At 42.8% G+C, this 25839-nt stretch overlaps 2 protein-coding genes across 3 annotated transcripts; both read left to right on the top strand.

The window, feature by feature from the left end:
- Positions 1 to 1026: 1026 nt before the first annotated feature.
- Positions 1027 to 16740, top strand: ILDR1 (immunoglobulin like domain containing receptor 1). Of its 2 annotated transcripts, XR_013985986.1 has the most exons (9): positions 1027 to 1511; positions 5924 to 6094; positions 7271 to 7420; positions 7669 to 7788; positions 9315 to 9461; positions 10520 to 10624; positions 11850 to 12682; positions 14863 to 15719; positions 15750 to 16740. XR_013985986.1 is itself a non-coding variant. In XM_081004326.1 (8 exons), the coding sequence occupies exons 1-8, from the start codon at positions 1448 to 1450 to the stop codon at positions 14902 to 14904; spliced, it is 1632 nt and encodes a 543-aa protein (XP_080860452.1). In that variant the 5' UTR covers positions 1027 to 1447; the 3' UTR covers positions 14905 to 16740. The 2 variants fall into 2 exon arrangements, 1 of the variants encoding a protein (XP_080860452.1); XM_081004326.1 differs by having other exon boundaries at positions 14863 to 16740.
- A 760-nt stretch (positions 16741 to 17500) lies between these two features.
- On the top strand, positions 17501 to 24602 carry LOC308476606 (apovitellenin-1-like). Its single transcript, XM_081004343.1, has 4 exons — positions 17501 to 17671; positions 18419 to 18529; positions 19308 to 19470; positions 20756 to 24602. Exons 2-4 carry the CDS (start codon positions 18469 to 18471, stop codon positions 20862 to 20864), a joined length of 333 nt encoding a protein of 110 aa, XP_080860469.1. The 5' UTR covers positions 17501 to 17671; positions 18419 to 18468; the 3' UTR covers positions 20865 to 24602.
- The last annotated feature ends 1237 nt before the right edge of the window (positions 24603 to 25839 follow it).

The following is a 25839-nucleotide window of genomic DNA, read 5'->3' as shown; positions in this document are numbered from 1 at the left end:
ATTACTCTAATACAATAATATACGCTGCTGTGCACGATGGAGACAAAGCTACAAATATTTAAGGAATTCCAGGGGGAAGGAATTATTTATTTACTTTAGTCATTGCCATTTGCAAATGTATATAACGGGTAACATTGGTTTCTCTCCGTGCGTGTGAAATCGGGGAGTCCTATTGAGTTCAATGGCCTGCCTCCCAAGTGTGCCCGCTTCATTTAAAATAATGAGGATCGCGCCTTTAATAACTGCATTAACAGGGCAAAAGGGTTTTTTCTTCCTGGGTGTGTGGGGGGGGCGGGGAGCCTTCTTTGCTAACTTTTAATTGTTAAACATTTTTCTGGCAGGTTTTCTGTGTGCCGAGCAGAAATTCTGCCGGTGTGGCTACAGCGAGGGAAAAAGACGGCACCTGCTGAATTTCCTCTGCGGGGATCTTCCAGGAGGAGCAGGGAAATATCCCTGTTATGTGGTTGCCAAATGAGTGCCCGTCCACAGCTCTCCATTTTCTAATACCTATTTTGTTTTATTGGTGGGACGGCCGCATTGATCCAGAGGAGCTAATATCTGCCCGATCCTATATACAGTTAGGTTCCCTAAAATCTACATAGGATCGAACTGTTGCAACGCAATATGTGCCTGCTTAGATCTGACCCCAATATAATTTAATAGTGTTTTACTACGTTTTTTTTTTGGGGGGGGGTTATTGGTTCGTTTTGCTTTTGCTCTTGTTTTTATTACGTATTTTGTGTGTTTCTATCTTGTATTTCTAATGCTGTCAACCCCCCTGAGATCTTCGGATGAAGGGCGGAGCACTAGTTTAATGGACGATAATAATAAAGATGGTGTTTTCTTAACGACGCTTGAACAATGCAGCCCACTGATTTTAATGAACTTGGGCGCACCTAAAGCTGCACAGGATCGGGCTGCGCACACAGGCAAAACCGCCGGGGGGGGGCCCTCATTCATTCATTCATTCATTAAAAAACTTGGGTGTTAAGGCAAGCTTTTCTGAACATAGAAGAACTTCAGAGATTAAACTGCCAGGGGTCATCTGGCTTGTACAAACGAAGTTTCTTCTTCGCTCTGAACTCGGAGAAATAAAAACGAGAGGAGAGGCCTGGCGAGGAACCGCTGCAGGTAGCGAGGCGGGAGGCGGAACCCGTCCTTCCTTGCAGGGGGAGAGGCGAAGCACCTGCCGGAATGCGCCTTAGGGCGCAGCTGGAGGAAATGGGAAAGTGCTCCAGCAACAGGTGCCGGGGGAGATCGAGCCGAGGGAGGAAGGGAGTTGCTTGCATCGGCTCGCTCCTTTCCAGATAATACTAACAATAATAGTAAAAGGCGAGGCTTCCCTTCCCAAGCGGAAAAGCAAGGCCAACACCTCCTGGAGTTAGGAGTAGAGGGTGAGGTTTGTTTGCGCAGAGGGATCCGGCCGGTGGGCGGAGGAGGCGGCGCCATGGCCTGGAGCTGGCGATGGCAGCACCTAGTGCTCTTTCTCGGCCTCAGCTGGCTCCCGACAGGTGAGTCGTGGGGGGCGGCGGGGACCGGAGCTGGAAGGGGAAAAGGTGCTGCCTCCCGATCTCCGTGATCTTTCGTCTTTTCCTTGCTCGCGGCAACTGGTTTTAGTAGGTGATTGTCTCCTAAAGTTTCCTCCCGCCCAATTCCTTCCTGCTCCTTCGCTTGTTTACAGTACTTTCCTCAAAGGCAGGTTTCCGGGCTAATCAGGCATGTTTTAAGTATCTCCATATTGTTTTTATTTTGATCTTCTTGGTCCCAGGGTGGAGAGGTTGTAAAATTGCCCAGCATATGTGTGTGTGTGTATCCCCCCTTTTAAAATCGTATTGCTGTAGTTGTAAACTTACATGCACACAGAGTGGATACATATGTAAATAACTTATGTCCTCCACAAAAATACAAGTAAGAAAGGGTGGAAATCTACCTATGTACTAGCTAACATTTGGTGTAAACAGTTTAGCCACAATTCTATTTACTGTACATATGTGTAAGCATGTGAAAAGTTCACTAGTTTATCTTCCCATTTCCCTCCTAGATATTAGGTGCAGCATACTTTAAATAAGATGTTGATTATTATCCATAGGACTGTAGCTCTGCTGCTTTGGAGGAAAATGCATGTACAGTGCAATGTGTGATGGCAATGAATTAGACTAGATGGAGGTATGCCTTATTGGTTTCAGTAAGGCTTACTTCCTGGTAAGTATAATTAGAACTGCAGTCTAAATATATTTCTCGTGTCTATAATTCAAATGTAAATTGTATTTTTAAACAAGTGTCTTCACATTCTGTCCTGTATTAACAGTGCTCACTTGAACACACAAAATAGAAGTTACAGCCGTGCAGCCAAAGATAGGTTGAGCCCGGTCCTAGTTTAATTTATTCCTGAGTAAATACATTTAGGATTGCAGTAATAATGTCACAGCCACAAAAATAACCAGTATGTGCACTTCTTAAGCCCCTGGCCATTCATTCTTGTAAAGGCACTTCATTCCAACTAGGTGCTGTCAAGTGTGTTTGAGTAATTCTATCTAACGCAGTGTTTGTATTATGTTATCTCAAGTACTGTTGATATCTTTGGTATTGTTAATGTCTTGAATACTTTTCTAGTATTATCGTGTATACCTATGATAGGGAAAACACAGGAGTCTGGCTAACCTAATGTGTATTTAAAAGCTGTTTAATAGTATTAAATAGTATAGTGATAGTATTAAATTGTATTTGGCTATAATTGAGATTTTCTTTAGATTTAACAACAACCCTTTCTCTCTTTTCCGCTTATTTCCTTCTTGGTTATGTTTTGTCTAATGCTGTATATTGTTTTCTTGATAAACTATTCTACTTTTCATAGACTGTTAGCTGTCCCAAAAACATTCATGTTAATAGTGTGGAATTAATAGTATATATCTTATTTTTGTGGCAAAACCTACACACAAGCCTGCAACCTCCCTATTGCATGAGTCAGAAAAAAATATTTGTACTCTGTTAAATTCAAAATGCTAGAGAAGTCTCAACCCTGATTTATCTATTACAATGGAATCATGTGTGTCAACTCACAAGTAAGAGCCATTAAATTCAGTGAGTCTTGCTCCCAGTGATAGGATTTCAGCCCAATTTTAATTATTGTAACCCACCCTGGGACCTTAGAGTGAAGATTGGAGGAAGAAATTAATAGTAAAGCTCTGTTTTGCAAGGGCTAGCGTACAGGCCCCAAAACTAGCATGTTTTCAAAAATATACAGGTGCACATCATGTGTAACCTAGGGATATAGCCCAGGTAGTAGAATGCCCTTGCAAGGTACAATGGTACCTTGGTTTTTTAACGTCTCCGTTGATGAACATTTCGGTTTCCAAACTCCTTAAATCCGGAAGTAAATGCTTCGGTTTTTGAACACGCCTCGGAAGTCGAACATGCCATGCAGCTTCCGCTGAGTGCAAAATCCTGAGGCCTAGCTGTCGGCTATTGAGTTTTCGGTTTTCGAACGTTTCAGAACTTGAACAGTCTTCCAGAACGGATTATGTTCAAAAACCAAGGTACCACTGTACTTAGAAGCAAGCGATAGATACAAGGCCAGAGCTCTTCCAGAAAATGAGTTATTGAAAAAGTTGAACTAAAAGTAGTGAGGGCTGTTCCAAAGAAGAAGAGAGATTGGGGATTGTTAGTACCAGGGTAAAATCCAAGAAGGTGGTAGAAAAGGGAAAGTTTTCTTTGACATGGCAAACTTTACTGAGTGGACATGATGGAAATGGCATGTGAGAAAGGCATAAGAGGTGCAAGAAGGACACAGGGCTGTAGCTCAGTGGTAGAATGTCAACTTGGCATGCCAAAGATCCCAGGTTCAAACCTTGGCTTCTCTAGATAGGGCTGGGTGAGACTCCTGCCTGAAACCCTGGAAAACTACAGCCGGTCAGGTTAGACAGTACGGAGCGAGCTGGACCAATGATCTGACTCCGTATAAAACAGCTTCCTTTGTTGTTAACGAGTACCTAACTGGGAGCCCAGCAGCCAACCAGCCTGCAAGATCTCCTGAAAGAAATCCAGAAAACCCATGGGAAACCCCATAATAATAATAATAATAATAATAATAATTTATTATTTATACCCCGCCCATCTGGCTGAGTTTCCCCAGCCATTCTGGGCGGCTCCCAATCAAGTGTTAAAAACAGTACAGCGTTAAATATTAAAAACTTCCCTGAACAGGGCTGCCTTCAGATGTCTTTTAAAGATAGGATAGCTGTCAGTGTTTGTAAAAAGCAAAAAAAAGAAGGAAAGGGTTCTGACCTCCCTTTGTCTCCTCAGCCTGGTCCTCGGTCCCTTGTCTGCATAAAAGAGTCCACGAGAATATCCTTGCAGAGTTTTATTCTTAAAAGTCTGTGCAAAACACGACTGAATAACTATACACACCAGCACCAACCAACCCAAACTCCAGCCTCAGCACAAATTAACATTTCTCACTTTATATATACAACCTGCTGCAGGCCGCTGAGTCATGCTGACCCAGCTTTATTCGCATTAAAGAAACAGCGGCCATTTTAGCCGTGACAATAGTTGCTTATTTCCTTCACATCTGAAGGGAGGGTGTTTCACAGGGTGGGCGCCACTACCGAGAAGGCCCTCTGTCTGGTTCCCTGTAACCTCACTTCTCGCAATGAGGGAACTGCCAGAAGGCCCTTGGCGCTTCCTAAATTAGGGCGCTTGCTTAGCAAACAAAGACCCACAAAAGGGTGTGCTGGTTTGGGTCGGGTCTTTGAATGGATTGTTTCCAGGTGAACAAAAGAAATGTGACCACCATTTCCTGCTTGGCGAAAGGAAAATGAGTTTCAGAGTAGAGCTGTAGCGCAGACTGTAGAGTTCTTTGTTAATTGTTTTACAGTATACTTCTCGTGGAGACTCTGAAGGCTCGCGTACGCTTCTGCTTGTCAAGTGCCCAGAAAGCATGAGTCCAAGCAGTTTTCTGTTTGCCCTACTGCTTTCTCAGGGAAAACCCCACTCCTTAGCACTGAAACACAGCTATCTGCAGAAAACCAAATTGACCTTCACTCCGATTCAGCAGTAAAGAGCGCGTTTTCCTAGGTGAAAGCGGAACTCTGGATTAGCCCTCACTCTCAGGGTTTTCAATAGCCAATGGATTGGCGATGTAACATTTCTTTGATTGAAATCACCCTATTATATGAGGGATCCTTGTGCTCCCTTTTAGTTTCACTGGAGGGTGTTGGTGGGAACCTTCGTGAACATTTTGTCCTAATTTGCTTTTCAGATTACTCTCCCAGGCAAAATTGAGACTTTTAAGGCACAGCGCTCATATAGGGATATGCAAGCATGCTAGTTACCTCTTGCATCAAATGTGACTGAAACTATCAGTTCCCTGTAGGTTGGATATGGATCTTCTCTGCTATAGCAGGGAGTATAAAGTTCCAAACATAGATTTCCCACAGACTTGGCCAACCTGAAGAACTCACATTCCCCATTTGTGAAACTATTACGCCTCCCCTACCCTTATTGTGAGAGGTTACAAGGCCTGCCCTCATCCCAACTTCTAGGTCATCCTGAATAAAGCTGTCGTTTACACAGTTTCTTCCCTATGACATTTCTTCATCTATCTTACACTTGCTTTTGCTGCTGGTAAATTCAAAGATTATGGCACTGCTGTCTTCCAAAGCCCTATCAAATCCAGAACTAGGAAAAACTAAGTCCTGTGGGTACAGACCAGATGCAAACTGTAGAATATGTCTGCACAGTCACACAAGTAATGAACCAGTCCTTTAAAAAACTTTATGTAACTTGATTTTTGGTTTTTTAAAAAAACTAAATCTCTCTATACTTAGTTTGCTGTCTGCATTGGTAGATTTTTTTCCACCTGGGGCATAGGGGTGCTTTTCATATGCTTACTGATAGCTGTTGTTCGTGTTCTTCGTTGCAGGTTGCTTCTCCATCCTGGTGACTGTGCCAGTTGCTGAGCGATACACAACTTTATTTGCCTCTGTGACCCTCAGGTGTGACTACAGTACCTCTGCTCCACTGCAGGATGTGCTAGTTACTTGGCGCTATAAGTCCTTTTGCAAGGATCCCATCCTTGACTACTACAGTGTTGGTGAGTGCCACTGATTCTTGCGGCCACCACCAAGGATTGCTCTCCACACACATGAGAAGAGGCAGGAAGGAGGGAGGGAGCCCCAGGGAAGACAGTTGTTTGACTTGTTGTTCTCCAGAGCCAAATAATGGGGAAGTTGATCTTTTCGGTCTCTGAACCAAAATGGATGGAGTGAAAGCTAGAAGATTCTGCTTTAGGAAATGACTGCTTGTGCTTTCACTTTTAAGACACTGTGTTATCTTTGGAATGCATGAAACCCTAGAGGGCTCTGTGGTTTTAGGAAAGGGAGCCTTTCACTTTCAGTCATGCTCTCCTTTGGTTCTAGCACTTTCAATTCAAAAGGAAAAATCTGAATACTGAGCTCAACCAGAGAGTGCCGACAAATTCAGGAAGAGGATTGAAACTTGTGTTGCACTGCACTTTGGCCTGTAGTCTGACATGGATGAACCCCAGCCCACCTTCTAAGTTGGGGGGCAGGGAGGGACTGTCTTTAACCTCACACCCTATTTTCAGAGGCACCCTAGAGCCAATCTGGAACTTGTTGCGATATTGGAGAAGGGAATATATCCCACATTGAATGAGGAGCAAAGGTCCCTACAGTCAAAAATGCTGGCAGGCTATCAAGGCTAGCCAAAAGTTGTGAGCCTTATACCCATCTTCCTTCAGTCTGGATAGGCTTAGTGAGATGCTCAGAGTTCTTGCAATCTGAACCATGAATTATAGCTTTCACTATTGTAAAATTAGATTAAAAGTATTGGGTTTCCAAAGCATTGTTTTGGTTATCTGTATGGTCTAATGTCCACCAATTTTTTCTTCCCTCTTTGTGCCAAATCCTGATAGCTTATCCTTGATTCAGACTGTGAATGATGGGCTTGCCAACTTTTTCCAAATATATCCCAAAGTCTCATCCCACATTGTTTCCCCATATGCCCAGCAAAGTTTGCAGTTCATACAGCATCAGAGCTTGCTGTCTCTGGAAGTTAATTGACTCTTTGGTAATTTCTCCTCTCTACCCCCATAATTTTTTTCTGTTGTTACCAGTTATAAAGGGACAGGTAATAAACATAGTGTGATCTTTCCTCACTGGAATTTTAAGGAGCGCTATTATGAATTTAAAACTTTGGATTTAAATAAACTGGCATTCATTTTGTAATTCATCCCCTTTGTTTATTGCAGCCTATCAAGCAGGCCTAGCTATTGGCCAGGACCCTTCCAACGACTGCAATGACAATCAGCGGGAAATACGCATTGTTGCTCAGAGAAGAGGGCAAAATGAACCTGTGCTTGGTGTTGATTACAGACAGCGGAGGATAACCATTCAGAACAGTAAGACCATTTGAGCAGGGGCTGGGAAACTGTGGCCTGTAGAGGCCTCATTAGTGCTAAGGAAACACAGCCTTAAGCAGCACAAAGTAATTGTATCTTATGGAGGTGTAAATGACTCGGAATGCAGTTTCAGCTCTCCCAAAGTCTGTTTGCACAATAATTTTTGTAATTCAGGAATGTGCTGTCATGGTATGAGAAGAATATCACCCAGTTGCCTACTTTCGCCATGCTGTGTTTTTTCTTCATAGAAGCAGATCTCCTGATCAATGAAGTGATGTGGTGGGACCATGGAGTATACTACTGTAATGTTGAAGCGCCAGGAGATACAAGCGGTGACCCAGACATAGAGGTCAAGCTCATTGTTCTCAGTACGTAGCACTGTTCTATTTTTTTAATTTTATTTTAGGGTGACCTTCTCTTCATTTTTTTTCTTACCATTTATGAAGTTTTAGAGAACAAAGCATGGAGCAAAATGAGCCATGCTCTGATCCTAAAGATGTTTACTTCCAGGGTTATCGCTTATTTCAGTCCACATATTAAAAGGGAGAAGAAGACACCAGCAATTCCTGATCTTGTGTTGCTGGAATGCAGCCTACTGTACAAAGACAAGAGCCGTATCTCTTGCTTCTGGCCCTTCCAAGCACTGGCATTCAGTTCTCAAAAGGCTGCCCTCAAAAGCCTACCTCGAGATAGGAGGACATTATTTCTGTATGCAGCCGCTGCAGCAAGGATCCTACTCGCAAAAATCTGGAAGGGAAATTACAGTGGATGCTCGGGTTGCGAACGTGATCCATGCGGGATGCATGTTCGCAACCCCCGCGCATCTGCGCACGCGGGGTTTGCGATTCAGTGCTTCTGCACATGCGCAAAGTGCAATTTAGCACTTCTGTGCATGCACGACCGCCGAAACCCGGAAGTAACCCATTCTGGTACTTCTGGGTTTCAGCAGTCCGCAACCCGAAAAAACGCAACCTGAAGTGGCTGTAACCTGAGGTATGACTGTACATACCGACAAAGGAAGCCTGGCTAAACAAGCTTTTAGAATTTATTGAACTGGCAAAACTAACCACAGTAATAAGATATTAAACAAACCAGAAATTAAGATCACAATGGAAATGGTTTGAAGAGTATATGAGCAAACTGTGCTAAAGACAACATGCTGATATGTCTAGATTAAGTTGGTGAAGTTGATTCAGAAAACAAAATATTAGTTAAATAACAATACTAAAAATGAGTTACAAATTGCCATATAAATAAGAATATAATAAACATAAGAAATGACAAACACTGGTGGAGGAAAGTCACGTAGGTATAACATTTATGTTTGTATTTTTGTACTGTTGGTACAGTGGTACCTCGGGTTAAGTACTTAATTCATTCCGGAGGTCCGTTCTTAACCTGAAACTGTTCTTAACCTGAAGCACCACTTTAGCTAATGGGGCCTCCCGCTGTCGTCGCACTGCTGGAGCATGATTTCTGTTCTCATCCTGAAGCAAAGTTCTTAACCCGAGGTACTATTTCTGGGTTAGAGGAGTATGTAACCTGAAGCGTATGTAACCCGAGGTACCACTGTATTTGAATGGTTGTAGTTTTAATGTGTGTGCATTGTATATAATAAAATATATATTTTTTTAAAAAAATGCTGCCCATTATGCAACGAGCCCTTGGACTGGGTTTCTCTACCCCTGGAATAAACAAACAGTTTTTGTTGTTACGTCTGAATGCAGCACTCTGTGTGAACGCCATGCCTGTTTTGGCCAAGCTGTCTTGTGAGGGAAGATTGCAGAAAGCTTCCTTTTTGGTGCAGGAAGCTCATCGTACAGGCATCTAGTAACAAGAAAAGCAAGGTGATGGGGGATGATAATAGGTTTGAATGTCCTCTTTCCCCCACCAGATTGGCTGACTGTCGTCCTTATTGTCCTTGGTGGCCTCCTCCTCCTCATGCTGATAGGGGTGTGCTGGTGCCAGTGTTGCCCTCAGCATTGCTGCTGCCATGTGCGCTGTGCCTGCTGCCCAACTCGCTGCTGCTGCAATGAGAAAGGTAAATCGGAAAGCAGGCTGTCTGCCCCTTGCATTTGTTCCCAGGGAAACAATAACAACAAAACAGGTGCATTAAATCCAAAGTGCTTTAACAACAAGCAAGCCACTTGGACGTCCTCTGTGGGATTTCGGGTGGTCGTGGAGGGGAAATACCGGTACTGCTCAGTTGGAAACCTGACTCTGCGTGTTATCCAAAATGTACACAAATAGGAGGGCCTTCGTAGTTTCCTCCAAGTAGTTCACGGTCATGTTTTATCCTCGCACCAAGCCTGTGAAGTAGATTAGAATAAGAGACCATGATTAACCTAAGGTCACACAGTGAGCTTCATGGCTGCGTCAGGTTTTGAACCCTGGTCTCCCAGGCCCCTGATACGAAATTCTAACCACTATGCCCCATCTCTGACACCCCTTTCTGCCATTTGCGTTTACTCTTCCAGCAATGTATAAATGCTCTCTTCATGGAACATGCCAAAGTAGACCATAATTTTGTGTTAAGGGCATTGTGTAGGACAGAGTTTGCTAAACTTTTGGGGCCCATGGACACATTTGTGAACCGGAGAAACTGTCATGAACACCTTGTGTATTTATTAGATTTATTTCCCAACTTTCGGCAGCACAACACACACACATAAATATAATGCAAACTACTCTATTGGCTACAATAGAATGCTCCTTTTGCACCTAATTTCAGCAGGGGGAGTGGAGTCTGTGGGCGCCAGGGAAGTCCTCTGCCGGTGCTACATTGGCAAAGCCCCGGTGTGAAGGAATTCAGAATTGTACTTTCAATGTTAGAAAATGTGGTTTCTCCAGAGTAAATATCCGTCTGAAATCAAAACCACACATTTGTTGTGGACAGACTGTATTGTTTCATGCCACCCTAATCTTAGTGGTGCAAGATTCCAGGGGTTCAAGGCATTCTAAATCAAGCAAGGAGGAACCTCCCTGTCACTAATTTTGGTTTCCAATATTGCTATTCTATAAAATGGAGAGAGAGAGAGAAAGATCTCCAGAATGCTTGAATGCATCTGTATGACATCTCTTGCTTTTTCTGTCCTCTAGTGCTGGAACGACATCAGTTTATGAAACAGGCTCAACAACTTTTCCCATGGATGACACACCACTCCCAGTCATCTTCATATCAACTAAACCCATTGCTACAGAGAGGTAGGGCTGCGTCTACAAGTCCCAAGGGAGTGAATATATTACAGCAGTTTAATGACTTGGATGCTTGTGGTTTGGCTTGATGGTGATGCTTCTCCCAGAGGTGAAAGAGCATCAGAGGCTACCAACCCAGCTGCTCAGAGGTGGTGAGATTCAGGGCTGGTTTCATTTGTTACACTGGCAAGTGGAAGCATGTAACTTGGTATCTGTAGAGACTTTGCATCTTGTTTCCCATAGTGACAAACCAGTTGTTTTGGAGAAAACCCAACAAATGTTTCTGGGAAATCCACAACCAGGGGGTGAAGAAGAGAAACCTCTTCCATTGTTTTGGGGGGTGTTTCTTTTTTCATCCATCTGCAAACCTTGAAGTTTCCCAGGCCTACCAGTTCCTCTCTTTTTGTACACGAATGGAGTAGCCCTGGGCTCCATGAGGATCCACACTCACAGAATTAGATTTCTATTTGCATTTAAGAAAGATTGCCCCTCTGTGGATTTCTTTTTGTAATCCATTTTTTAAGCCATCTAAGCTATTCGCCATCATTACATCTTGTAGCATAGTGAACTCCACAGATTAATTAGGCCTTGTGTGGTGATGTACTTTATCTGTCTTGGATCTACTGTCATCCAATTTCATTGGGTGATACACACACACACACACACACACACACACACACACCGAGAGAGAGAGACCACTTTTCTACCCTAGGCAAAATTTTACAAACTGAGTTGCTTTTGTTTTCTAAACAATTACTGTTATTTATTAAATTTATATACAGCCCTTCACCCAAAGATCACAATGTAGCCTTTTCTCCTAAGGAAGGTCCTCTACTTGTTGATTTCTTTGCCTCCCATTTTTCTGCACTTTTTGAAGCTGTCTTTTTGGCAAAGGGATGATCAAAGCAGGTACTTGCCAATGAGGTCACACCCACTGTATATGCATTTGGAGCAGACGAAGTTTAAACAAATTGATCTGCTGCTACTACATTTAGTTTGAGTCTCTGTTTCAATGCTAAATTGGAAGCCTTTACTTCTGGGCTAGCAAATCTGTCCGTCCCCCCCCCAGCCCCAAGATGCTGTTGTCATCTAGCTCCCATCAGCCCAAGCCAGCATGGCCATTGGTTAGGGATGATGGAAGCTGTGGTCAAGCAACAGTTTCCCAGTCCCTCTTGACCTGGCTTACTTTCATGGCAGGTGTCTTTATTCCCTCTACCCACCTTCTGTTCCATAGATATGTCTCTGCAGAGCAGTCAGCCACGGATGCCTCCACTTACCCAGTTGCCCTCCAACAAGCTCTTGGAGCAGCTTGAGTCGGAGGTCAGGAACCTTGGCGTTTCCCAGCCCATGATACCTCCACACCGCGTGGAGAGCAGTCGTCATCCTAGCATCCTCTCCTCTCTGGGCTCAGAGATCGTGGAACGCAGAGTGATCCAACTGCCTCCCATCATTGAGCGCATCCCATCCTCCCGCAGAACTAGTGGTTCATCACGACCACGGCGCTCGACATATGCCTCGCGACCCCGGAGCCAGGCGAGTGACGACGAGAGGGAGAGGAGGAGGAGACGCTTGTCTTTGGACGAAGAAGATGATTCCTACTCCAGTTACGACCGGGAAGTCCGGAACAGACCTAGAGACCGCATAGTCGAGAGGCAGAGGGCTGGCAGCCATTATGACAGGTCTCAGAGTTCTAGGCCAGACTTATCTCCCATTTTGCATGGTAGGAACAGTTCCGATTCGTATCCTGAGGAGGATAGAAGGGAGCGTTCCGCACGGCATCCCTCTGACAGGAGGTATTCAGGGCAGCGGGCTTATCGACCTCTCAGTCAGAGGAGCAGGGACTCTTATCGCCAGGGCCGCCGCCGCCGCCGCCATCGCAGCTGTTCTCCACCATCCCGCCGGGAGTCGTGGAGTTCATCTGATGAGTACGAGCTCTTCCAAGGGAACAGCAGGCAGCATCGCCAGCGCCGCTCTCCAGACTGGCCAGAGAAACCCCCTAGTTACCGCTCGGTAGAAATCATCCCAGCCAAAGGCGACAAAGCCAGAAGCCTTGCGGAGCAGCAATCGGTAAACTAAGTGTGACAAATATTATCTTTCATAATCTCATGGGTTTGTAGCTTTGCACCCTGCTGCAGGCTACTCTCTGGCAGAGGCTGAAGACAGGAACCATACAGAAAGGGATGCCTTGTGCATTTGCACAGGGCTGCTTTCTAAAACTCGTGCCCCTGTTGAAAGACACATGAATAGGCTCAAGAGAAGCATGGTCAAACTGATGGCTATTTCTGAGCAAGGCGAACTAGGCCATGCTTGCCTCTAGCCTACAAATGCTTCTTCTTTCCTTGCCCCGACAAGGGCTCAACAAGTTACCAGGACTGGGGCGTGGCAGTGAGTAAGGAAGGGAGATAATGGGGAGGTGCTCTGGGGTGGGGACAGGGAAGCCATCAGGCTGAGAACAGAAGGTGACACATCTTTTAAGCCATTAGGGTGCTTTTTCCAGCTATTGGTATGTGGGAGCATCCATTCTAGCCCAAGAGCAAATAACAAAGCAAAGCACTCCAGCCGAGAAGCTTCAGATTCTCTTCTTGGCCAGCATGGTGTTGCTATTCTGGTCTGGGGCATGGTTTGAGTTCTGGTTTCTGGTTTGAGTTCCATGCCCCCCTCGGGGGGGGGGGGGCGTTGGACTTACTGGCTTTTAATTATTTTTCCAACCTGGCTGCCACTTCTGCATTGCCTTCTTCTGCTGCCCCAACCCTCCCTGGTAAGTTGCTGAGCCCTTGCAAAGAAGAGAAACAGCAGCTCTAAGTAAGACCACCCAAGCATTTGCATGGAAGCACAGTTGTTGTTTTTGCACGTGCTCACTTGGAGCACATGCAAAAATGGAGTCCCTTTTAAGGCAAACGGTAGGGAAGCCTTGCGCATCTTTAGAAAGGAAGCTCTCAGTGGTGTTTGTCTGCAGCATGCTAGTGAGTCAAACATTGATATGGCCTGGCCCAGTTGATGAGAGTCAAAACTGCACATGACTCGTCTCATGTAGTTCTCCTCCTAAGAGAAAGGTAGTGGTAGTTGTGGTTTTCACAAGTAGCAAGCAAGTGGGCAGGGGTAGGTGAAAATATGGATTAGAAAACTGTAGCATTAGGGTCAGATCTGGATCAGATACCTTTCCACTCCTGGTCTGATCCGAGTCAGGGGCTCCACATTAGCATTTTCAACGGAACCTTTTTATGCAGTGCAAATTATACATGCAGGCAGCCCAAAGGTTTACAGCCCCCACCTCCTAATCTAAGGCCCTAATCTGGATCAAGCCCCCACAACAACTTATTTGTAAAAAAACAACAACAACAAAAAAACCGTGCGTACTCCAAAAACAAGACAAAATACCTTGCACACAGAGGTGAGGCTGTGAGACTAATATCATGTGCAGCTGGGCCTTAAAGCACCCAGCTGCAGTGGCACTTCGTGTCCCAGCTGAAGGAGGCGAAGATGCCTGCTGTGAGACGAAAGGGGCAGGAATGGTATATTCCAGCTTGATTCACCAATATGTGTTAGTCATTAATATCCAAAGTTGTAGATGGGACGCGGGTGGCGCTGTGGGTTAAACCACAGAGCCTAGGACTTGCCGATCAGAAGGTCGGCAGTTCGAATCCCCCCGACCGGGTGAGCTTTTGTTGCTCGGTCCCTGCTCCTGCCAACCTAGCAGTTCAAAAGCACATCAAAGTGCAAGTAGATAAAGAGGTACCGCTCTGGCGGGAAGGTAAACGGCGTTTCTGTGCGCTGCTCTGGTTCGCCAGAAGCGGCTTAGTCATGCTGGCCACATGACCCGGAAACTATGCCGGCTTCTTCGGCCAATAAAGCGAGATGAGCGCCGCAACCCCAGAGTCGGTCACAACTGCACCTAATGGTCAGGGGTCCCTTTACCTTTACCTATCCAAAGTTGCATTGATGTGAACCACCCTTCTGTATTGCATCCATCTTTAACCAGAGGGAGCTTCATGAGTGCTATCAGCCCCAAATAGCTTGTAAGGTTCGAAATTTCGGAGCTAATTAACAGCATCCATAGTTCAGATGAGCATCATTCAGATCAAGCAGCCTCAAATGAGACTGTGGTTGGGTTAGCCCAGTAGGGAAGGTATTGCTGTTTAACAGCCTGGGAGGGAGGGAGGGTGAGAATGAATTATCAGTGACCTGTTGCGCTGTCCCCCGTTATAGCTGTTTACCAGCTGCTTACTAGCTTTCTTTTTCTCTTCTAGGAAAAAGGCAGTTCTCGCAGCGGAAGAAGCGTTGTCATCTAGCCTTTTCATCCTGCTATTGTAAAAAAAATGTCTGCCAATCAAAACAGTCATTAGGTGTTCAGTGTAGCAGCCAACAAAAGAGGAATCTGTTTCATCTCAACCATGTTCAGCCTGGATTTCCTCATCTTGGACACTTTGATTTCCAATGCAGTGGTTCATGAAAAAGCATCGTTTTGCTGATAAAGCAGGAATGAGATGGAACTCCTTTTCAACAACATCTAGTTCCCGACATCCCTGCTCTAGGGTTTGCTAGACAGTTGGCTTTTAAAAACACGCTTTGTACAGGAATAATTTGTACAAGATTAATTGCTTTATTTTTGTACAAATCTTGCAACTGCATACCCGATACACCTAAGGTTAATACATGTTGAAATTAACTGATTGCCAATGGCCTGACTCAGAGCCTGACGAAAGTAGCCTTGGATTGCATCAGACTTTGCAATTTGATATTTACATGAACCGGTTACTGAATGAACTGTACAAGACAGCTCTGTTGCTGACCAATGTGAGCAAACAGAAATTAACCAAGATAAACATTCTGAGGATTTGGTATTGTAATTCAGGTAACTCACAACTTACGTGCATTTAACTTAAGCACATTCAGCTTTACATGGTTGGCAATTTATAATAATAATAATAATAATAATAACAATAACAACAACAACAACAACAACAACAACAACAAAAAGGGAGCGGGAGTCCAGGAAAAAAGACTTTGGCAATCCCACCTGGAATTGAACCCAACACGTTTTGGCAATATGTGATTTTAGCTTTACACGCTATCCCTGGAACATAACCCCCTGTGTAAGTTGAGAGTTGCCTGTACATTGATCTCCACTGTACAGTAGGACCTAAGGCCTGGTTCATAGATGCTCTTTCATCACTTGATGGCCAACAGATGAACAAACTCCCATTGACTTGTGTTCAAGGAGACTTGTGTGAGCCATGAGACATTTTTGATGGCACAAGGCAGCCGTGCCAAGTTCTTAGGAGTTTCTTGTCCTGCTGCAGGGCCCCGTTTCCCCATCTCACTAGCAATCTTCCACCCTCTCTGGAGTGGCTTAGGGAGGCAGAAGTAGAGGGGGAGCCAGGAGAGCTCTATTGTAGCAGTGGCATCCCACTATTTCTCCTCTGGATCCATCCCATTGAGTTTGGCTTGAGGGAAAATGAAAATTCTGTTGTAGAGCCAGAGTGGTGCTGTGACTGCAGTGTTGGACTTAATACCATGGAGACCCAGGTTCAAATTTCTAGTTTGCCCCAACACCTAAATCACCTTTGGCCACTCACTTCCTCTCAGACTAACCCTTCTCACAGAGTTGTTCTAAGGACATAATGGGTGATATAAAGTATGCTGCTCTGAGCTCCTTAGACAAAAGATGGGATACTAAAATATGTGTGGTATCATTCAACAACACAGGTTATATGACATGGGAAACAGGCTCAAAGCAAAGTAGATAAACGTGATGTTTTATTAAAAAAGACTTCCTAAGGAACCCTTCTTTGTAGAAGCTTCCTCTTTTCAGATGATGTATAGCAGAATGAAAGGTGCCCATAGCAGATATTTGCAGATAACCAGATCACACCCAAATGGAGACTGAAGGTTATCCATTGCGTAATCATTTGATTTTTTTATCACAGACAATAAATGGGCACCCAGATAACTGGTGTGCCACAAAGTGTAAAAAGTAGCTAACAAAAATGTTTGTTTTGTTTATCATTTAACTTCTGTAAAGTACATTTACCTGTTTTCTGAAATGTAATTGCATCTTCTACACTGTACTAAATGTGAAATAGATTGTTAGAGACTATCAATTATATGTAGATTTAACAAGAGAACACCTAGTCAGTGATTGGTACAATGTCTGTATTTTCCTTTCCTTTCCTGTTTTTAAAAATATATCCTGGTGGGGTTTTTTTTTGGGGGGGGGTTGGGGGATTATTACACAATCGTTTTTTCTTTCTTTTTTATCACTTGAGGCAGTGATATGTCACCTCATGATATGTCTGGGCTTCTAGGAAGAAGGAACCAGATGACCACAAGGCCCAGTGCTAGCACCTGGCAACTTGAAGCAGTTGTTGGGACTCCAGTGGCTGGCAGGCCTCCCCCATGCCTGCTATTTGCGTCTCTGTGCCACCATTTCAATTTTTATATTTTTAAGAAACAAAATTTGAATTCCATTTAAGAGCTTGGGTGTTACTGATTTTTAAATGTCAAATAACAGCAAAAAGTACAAAAACAAATAAACAACAACCCAAAAGGAATACAGGGTATTGACAAAAGAAATAAAAAATCAGTTAAGTGTTTTACAGCAAATATAAACTCATAGGGGCTGCCCCGCTTTTCACTGCACTTGCCATCCTCACATACCCCTTTGCCAACAGCCCTTCCCTCACACCTGATCAACCCCTTTCCCTTTACATTTTACCCATCCCCTCCCCTGTTCCCCACAACTTGCCCTAGCTCCTTCCCCAAGCCCCACTTGCTTTTAAAGGAGGGGAAAGTAGCATGCTGCAAAATGTATTTGGAGGGCTCCGTCAGGCCCCCAAACTTGGAGTTAACAACCCCTGGAGTAAAGGGTTAACTAAAAACTTTTACCATGTGATTCATCATATTGTTTTCCTTGGGACTCCACACTTCCGTACCTATCTATTGCAAAAGAGCAGATGTGGAGCAAGCAGAGACCTATGACCCCTTAAATACACCTATATGAGACCAGTGAGTCTGCTTTGCTTTCAGAGGTGACATCAGCCGCTGCTAGTGAGAAAGGTAAGTGAAAAAAGACCTGTCTGTGTGTATAATGCAGATCAGTTAGGGGAGATATTGAACATGATACATTTCAAGAAATTTCATGTGGAGTGCACCATCTTGCACTGTTTTTCATTCAACAATATGTCTTGGGTGGGCTGTGGGGATATTCTCCAGTACAGGGGAACCTCAGTTTTCGAACGTCTCGGCTGCTGAATGTTTCAGAAGCCGAACGCTAAAAACCCGGAAGTGAATGCTTGTGTTTTCAAACACCCCTTGGAAGTCAAATGGCTTCGGAGGTGCGTTTCTCAATTTTCACCATAGACTTTGCCGCCAGCCCTTTGATCCTCAGTTTTCGAACGTTTCGGAAGTCGAACGGTCTTCCGGAACCGATTACTTTCAGAAACCGAGGTTCCACTGTATTTGTTACAACTTTTGTGCTAGTACAGTACATACAGTAAGTATATACTTGTTGGCCACTGATTTGCGATTTTGTTAGGCAGGTGATTTTATTACTGATTTCAGGCTGTTTGTCACCATGTTTTTTTTTCTTTTAAAAAAAATGATGGTATAGAAAAATAATAACATAAATAATAAGAACTTGCACAAACAGATCCTGTGAACGGCTGCCGCAGAAGGGAAAAAGCAAATAGAAATTTGTAGCTGATTTCAGCAGTGCTATGTGTATTTGGTTATTGGTCTCTATTCAAGTGTGGCAGTAGTGTCGCATTTTCCTTACAAAATACTGACAGAGTGCTTTCTTTGCAGCACTCTGTACAACTGTAGCATCAGAGTCTTCTGAAACAGTGACCTGGATCATGCTTCAGTATAAAGCTTGGGCTGTCACTCTGATCCTTCTCCTTGCAAATACCCTTACTGGTAAGATCTAAAGTGCTTTGATCTGGCTTCAGATATGCTTTGCTTGCTGAATATAGGTTCCTGCTATCACCATATCCGGTTATACTGTTGAACTAAACAGGAGTCAAAAAGTCATTGGGAAAGGGGGGGATAATCTAGAGTTCTTGGTGTATTCTACAGCTCAAAGTCAAATAATTGCAACTCCAAATACTCCACTGTCCTTAGACATTGGAGAGAGTATTTATTATTAAATCTGTCAAATGATTAATTACTTTAAAAATGTAGTTATTCATCCAGTAGGCTGATTCATTTAGGTACTGAAAGGGCCATGTTGCATTTCTTTTCATCAGATATTGTGCATTAGATGAATGCTGTATCTTGCCATCCTATACAAGATGAAACCCTAGTTCCAGGGTTTTGCTTATGTGGAGGTTTTCTCATAGACTGACAGACATGCCCAGTTGATTGGGGCAACTGGTTTGAGTACAATCTTTAACTCACAGCTAATAAATTAAAGCTCATGGCTTTAAATTCTCACCCCCACCCTTTGCTCAGAAACAAATTCTGCATAATAGCAGATTCAGAAATGTCGTAGTACAAGGGATCTATCATTCCTCCTGCCTATGCTATTTACAGATCTTGACAATGCTGTGTAAACATGTCTGTGTACACACACACACATACCCAATATATGTGCCTTGCTTCTGAAGTTCTTAGGCAATACCTGTATCCAGCTGGACACTAAATTACAGAAGAGAATTTAAATTCATTTTCCCCTCCCCTCCCCTCCCCTCTCTAGAAGTTGATGCTAAAGCCATCTCAAAGAGGCATGTCCGTAATGATTGGATGGTCATACCTGACGCAATTGCATTTTATGTGTTTGATGCTGTGAACAAAGTGTCTCCTAAAACTGCTGAGTCCTTGTATGGTGCTTTCCAGAATCCAATCATTCTTGAGACAAGGTATGTATGGTGATGATGACACATTTTTGTCATTGGTGGTGGTGGTTCAATTGTGGAGGTTCAAGCTAAAGGAACAAGATTATAGAAATAAACCAGCTTTACAGAGAAAATATGTACTTGGGATATATGTCTCCGCCACTAAAGTGTGGACAACGTGTGTTTGTACTGGACTGGTTTACAAAAAAAATGCTATATGTGTGTGAACTTGTCTCTTTCAGCATTGCACTGCTTTTGGCTAAGAGTATTGGCAAACTCCAGTGGGTGGTATAATTGGTAGCATATTGGCAGAGATGGGATTCACCCGCTGTGTGTTTTGCCCAACCTGGGAGGCCAGGTACAACCTAGAACCTGCAAAGCACTTGAAAGTAGGGATGGGGGACAAATTCAATTCAGTTTAAATTTAAAACCAAACCTATCAAATCCACACTTTCCAGAACAGTGCAGTATGCAAACCTTCAAAATTCCCATTTTGCCATTCTCCAACCAACCAGTGCCTACAAAAATGCATATCTCAGGGGAAAGTGTGCATAAGAATGAAGGTATTTGTGAAAATAACATACAAAAAATGTGTTATATTAGGGGAAATTGCTTCCAAAAATGTGTGCATTAGTCAAAACTACACATAAAAAATGTATGTGTTGGGCTAAATTTTCACTAAATTGCCGGTGAATTTTCATTAGTTATTTTTTTAAAAATTGCTGCAGAAATGTGGAGAACTGAATTTAAGTTTGGAAAAATGAGAAGTTGAGACAACTGCAGTTAGCAGGTCCTTCCATCCATACCAGAATGGGTTTCATATGAATGCCTGCTACCTTCTCCCACCCCCCACCCCATCTTAAGGCTGCTACCAGATGCAGACAAGGATGGCTCAAACAAGAGCCTCCTCCCTTGCATTTTTTCCCAGCCTGGTGAAGAGTTATAGTGAACATAAAAGGTTATTGTGGCATTCTGGTTGGCTTAATAAAGGATAAGAGCTGTAGAATTTCCTGGGAGCTCTGAAGAACATGGATGGCCCTCTATAAACCGAATGAGGGAGCAATATATTTTGGGAGGGTTCAGGTTGTGAAGCTTCCACCCATGTCCAGCCTATATATGTGTGAACCATAAGCCCTGCATCGCAAAAATGCCACAAGCCTCCAGTGTCTTCCTCCCAAAGGAAACAGATTTAGGGTACGCGGTGAATCCCTGGAGTTCTCAACACTCAGAAAAACGAGGAAAGCATAAAAATACTGTGTATGAAATGTCGTCTAGCATCTCATCATTACAGGTTTCTATTTCCTTGCAGGAACTTCTTGATAAAGACAACAACTGAAATCAATCGAGCATTTCAACAACTGCTGGAGAATATACATGGTTTATGGACAAAGGAAGAAGCAGAACCAGCACAGCACTAGGACCTAAACGAATCTGTGGAGTGGCCTCTTCCTTGTATTCATCAGTGGATCATAATGTGCAGAGGGTTATCTTGGTATAGTTTTTATTATTATTATTTCATTTTATAATGTATATAAAACAGACAACAATTATACCAACAAAAAATTAAAGATGAAAAACAAAACTATAAAATAGGCATATGGAATGAGTAATTGGCCATGAGTTAAATTAACAAAGTCCAAGTAAAGACTATCAAATTTACCAGATCATTAAGTTCAGTTTCAGATTTGCCAGGCTTTTGATGAAGGTTATCTTGAAAATGATGGCTCCACTGTATATGTCATAAAGGAATGCCAAATCATATAAAAGGTTTCTGGAGGTTCTAGCACTCATCGAAATCTCCAATTATGCTTGATTTTCTCCTTTATAGCTATATTCTAGAGTGAATGGTACCAAGCGTCTAGTGTAAGATTTTGGGCTGTTTTCCACTGAATTGCAATTATTGTTTGTGCTGCCAAGATCTTATATAAGACCAGTTCTTTTGGCGATATATTTACATTGGTATCATCAAAAAATATTCAGTCACATGATTTCCAGTGCCTCACAAAGCATCACAAGTCATGTCCAAGGCTTTGTGGGGCCTTGGAGGTAGAGTCTGAGGTCTCACAGGGCCTTGGACATGACTTCCGTGGTTCCTAGGCACCGCTGCAGAGCTCACAAGGTGATGTCATGGCTCAATGTGAGGTCAGTATGTCACATTATGTCGTAGACCGCTAGGCACCCATAATCTGGAGCCCAAGTTGGCACCCCTGGATCCAACAGAAGTCAAGCATGGCTCTCTCTCTTTTCCCAGCCTGCTTCCAACTTCTAACTTTTAGCTCACATAACCCAACTCTCACTCCTAGCCTTTGTCTTTCTAAATACCAGCAAGTTGGGGGAGAGGGTCCCACCCATTTGCCATCTCGCATAGAGCCACTTCCTTTGTTACCTTAATGACCCATACTTCAACAATTACCTCATCAGGAAGTTAGCCTGGCTTTTCCAGGAATTGAAATTGGATCCAGGAATTTGAAAGGCGCTCAAGCATACAGCCTATGTCTCCTAAACTCAGAACAGTACAATTTAGAAACAAATTCATTTCCCTCTCTACCTGTTGTGTTTAATAAATTGTATTAAGGGTCTCAGAGCTTGTGTTTTTACATGTTCTTTTATAATAAAACTATAAATTTGATGGAAATAAATCCAGTTTGTGTTAAGATTTGACGAAGTTAATTTTATTTGGTTACTGGCTACAAGCTATAGATAATTGGTATAGAAATCTCGTAATGTGTATACAAGATTTGCAGTATTCAAATTGCTTATCTCTCCCTTGCTGGAAAAAAAATATCTGGGTGAGTTGATATTGGAATTAATGGAAAAACAATAGATGCAAATTTAGGTTGCCATGTTTTCCATATCTGAATAGTACAATTAGTAAATGGATTTGGTATAGAGTTCATTAGATCTGGTTTAAGATTCTCCTAGCAAGAGATGTTTAGAGAGTTTGATTTCCCAGTGTTTATTCGGTTCCTCTTTGATTATATATAATAACCGTCTCAGTTGAAATGCAGAGTAGTAGAAATATAAATTAGGTATACCCCATCCATCGAACTGAGCTCTGCGAAATAAAAAGTATTGACTTAGTCTAGGTTTTTTTCTTTTGCAAAATAAAATTATTATTTTAAGTTGGTATGTTTTCTCATGCTGCCACCAGAGGGAGAGAGTAGCCATTCTTCAGCAATGACAGGTTATGAAGTCTTTCCACAAGTCAACGATCACTTCATGAATCATTGCAAGTAGCACAGCATATGTGTAGCTCCAAACTCTTTGGAAGAAGAGTGTGCTTTTAAAAATTAAGTAAATAAATTGAATGCCTCCACATAATAAAATGTTATAGATGACTCACAATTATTAGGAGCCAGAGAATTTAGCAGTTTCCAGCATCTCCTGCAACAGCTTCCTTTGTGAAATGTGCTGCATGGCTGTAGAAAAACCAAATTAATAATGGATACAATGTCACTTACATCTGTATACAGGGACCTATATTTTGGTCCTGCGGGGCAAACCCTCTTCTGGATATAGCCCACAAATCAGTCAGAAATGTGACTGAAAATTTGCCTTGGGGAACTCTTTTCAGTGAAACATTTCTTTGAGATTTCCTTAAACTATAAAATGACTTTGCCTCAGGTGTGCTTTTTTTGGTACTTGAAGGATTAGTGCCCAGCATTTTTGTTAGTTTAAAATCTGTGGTGGATTCACCTTATAATCCATTTGCATGAGTCACAGCATAGTTCCTCGACAGTAAAGGGAAAAGGACAGTTTTGGGTAACTCCTTCTGGTGTATTGTCATCAGTACAGCTACTGTATGAAACAAGTGAATTTTACATTCAGCAGGTTAAGCCAATTCAGTATTGGAAAGTTTTGGATATATTATTTTGCAAGATGGATGCAAATGCTGGTCTGCGTCGGTCTTTGTGTGAGGAAACTGCATGTGGAAAGAGAGATTCACTGTTCTGATCCTTTTCAGATCCCAGGAAATTCTCACCATTATGAATGTTAACCGCACTATCTAGATCCATTTGCTTCATCAAGTACATCTTCATCAAGTACACCACTGGTACAAGTTTTGCTCACTTCGTAGAGGGATCTTCCTTCCTTTCTGTGTGTTGATATGTATTGCTTTGGTACGGGACTTCTGGGGAAGTATAGGAATGGTGCCATACATCAGGAAAGGAGTTCTATGACAGTTAGCAAGCCCCCTCCACTTTTCAATTTTCACTCTCCTGAAAATTAAGCTGAAATATGCCCCACCTTTTGCCACCTGTAAATGAGGTTGTGAAATAGGGAAGGTTTGGCTCAGTCCTAGTATTACCCTGGGCATCAAAAGAGTTTGAAGAATGTAGAGACACTCAGCAAATCTGCCAGGTCACTGCCAGAAACAGTTTTCTAGAACAGCGTTAGTGTCCACTGGGCCAGTTTCTTCAATGACAGGTGACTCTAGACCAGCAGATGCATTCCTAATCTCACATTTGCCTGTGAAATGTTAGAGTAATACAGCAACACTGCCATCTTTGAATCTTGAAAGTTTTGCAGCAGCACTAATGACCGTAGCATTTATTATTTTAAAATACTACTTTTCAGTGTACTGTTCACATGTAGTTCACTTGTCATGATGAAAAGGAAAATATTGCACAAGAGGCTTCTCACTAAAAAAAAAATCATTTGAAAACAATTACAGATAAAACCCAACATTTTTTCTGGCCCCCCCCCTTTTTCTTTGGGAAAGGGGTGTTTTTCCAGTGTTTATTATTATGTGGCATCACTAACCTGCATCATGTAAGCCTTAGGAATTGGATCACTACATACCTCACCCATTACATTGCCTCTTAAGAAAAGGTCATTCTCTAGTATTATTTGCAGTGTGGCAGTCAAAACACTCCACAAACAGGAATTGTCTATACGGTGTACACGCTTCCTTCAGAATATTGTACAGAAGTAACTACCTTGATTTAATCTGTCTTAGTCTTAAGAAGGACTGAATTATGATACACCGTTTTGATACTGCATTTGATACTCACAAATGGAGTAAGTAGTTTAGGGGAAAATACTGCACTGTATATACTGTATGTACTTTTAAAAACTTGTCTGTAGATTGGCATTTGCTATTTTAGACTTCGGATTTTCCGCTAATGTCCTTATTAAACGGCAAACTACCGGTATGTTTCTTGGTGATATACCAAACTCTGGCTGCCCTGTGGCTACAACATTCGCGTTCACACATATGCAAATTTGCCCATAAATAGAATCCGATTTAGCAGGCTTCAGTTTGTGGTAGAAGACGTTCACCACATTCAAAACGCAAAACATCAGTTACTTCCACTCTGACAGCAACATTGAGAGTATTAATCTGTTTGTTTCACCAAGTTGTTTTCCTTAGTAACATATTTGACAGTTTAAATAAATGTGTGTAAAGCCACAATCACTTGCCAGAAAGTAAGTACCCTTGATCTTAATTGCTCACAATATTTGTGTATGTGTGTGCTGGAATTCTTTCTCAGCAATTAGTCTGAGCAATATCATTATCAAGATGGAGAAAAGTGACACGTCTAGCATGTTTTCACAACCATACATTAACCAAGAGCAACCACACATGGCATAAACATCAGGGAAGAACTTCGTCAGTTTGGGAACCCATGATCTACATGTATTTTGCCATCACTTATCTCTACCCTGTTTTACCCTACAAAGGAATGCTTAACAAGCTAGAGGTTAAAATATAGGAAGCTACTTTATACCACATCAAATCATTAGTCCAGGCTTCCTCAACCTCGGCCCTCCAGATGTTTATGGTCTACAACTCCCATGACCCCTAGTTAGCAGGACCAGTGGTCAGGGATGCTGGGAATTGTAGCCCATCTGGAGGTTGAGGAAGCCTGGACTAATGGTCATTCTCCTGGACTAATCTAGCCCAGTATTTACACTAACTGGTAGCAATACTCCCAAGGTTTCAGAGAAGAATCTTCATCAGCCCTACTATGGATTCCAAGGATTGAACCCAGGAACCCATTTCCCACAGAAAATATGTATCCTATCACTGAGCCACAGTCTTTCCTTTATTTAAAATATTACTGTATGTCTCATCTCTTAATCATAAGGATTCCTGAGACAGCAAACTGGATAAAGCCACCACATTAAAATCACTAAAAAAAAATGTAAGCGGATTAAAATACCCCAAAAAATTAAACAATAGCTGTAGCCCCAAACTGTATTAAAGCCTGGATGGGGGTAGAAGGAGCAGCATCTTTAGTTTATTTCTAAAATCAATAGGGAGTCTGGTAAGAGGCGGATTTAGGGGAGTGCGGCCAGTTCGTTCACACTGGGCACTGAGCCACAACAAAGACTTAGAACAGAAGGTGAGAGTTCGGGGTGAGCACTGAATTTTGGCGTCACAGAGGG

This window comes from Podarcis pityusensis (genome assembly GCF_964106645.2).
Source record: "Podarcis pityusensis genome assembly, chromosome: 4".
Classification (NCBI taxonomy): Eukaryota; Metazoa; Chordata; class Lepidosauria; order Squamata; family Lacertidae; genus Podarcis; species Podarcis pityusensis.
This window is presented reverse-complemented; position numbering and strand designations above follow the sequence as displayed.

What these genes read in the sequence shown, in the direction of transcription:
- ILDR1 (XM_081004326.1), top strand. Translation starts at nt 1,448, where the DNA reads ATGGCCTGGAGCTGGCGATGGCAGCACCTAGTGCTCTTTCTCGGCCTC. An exon ending in CCTTGACTACTACAGTGTTG is followed by an intron (nt 6,095 to 7,270) that starts GTGAGTGCCACT and finishes TGTTTATTGCAG; the next exon opens with CCTATCAAGCAGGCCTAGCT. An exon ending in GCCTTGCGGAGCAGCAATCG is followed by an intron (nt 12,683 to 14,862) that starts GTAAACTAAGTG and finishes TTTCTCTTCTAG; the next exon opens with GAAAAAGGCAGTTCTCGCAG.
- LOC308476606 (XM_081004343.1), top strand. Translation starts at nt 18,469, where the DNA reads ATGCTTCAGTATAAAGCTTGGGCTGTCACTCTGATCCTTCTCCTTGCA. An exon ending in CCTTGCAAATACCCTTACTG is followed by an intron (nt 18,530 to 19,307) that starts GTAAGATCTAAA and finishes TCCCCTCTCTAG; the next exon opens with AAGTTGATGCTAAAGCCATC. An exon ending in CCAATCATTCTTGAGACAAG is followed by an intron (nt 19,471 to 20,755) that starts GTATGTATGGTG and finishes ATTTCCTTGCAG; the next exon opens with GAACTTCTTGATAAAGACAA.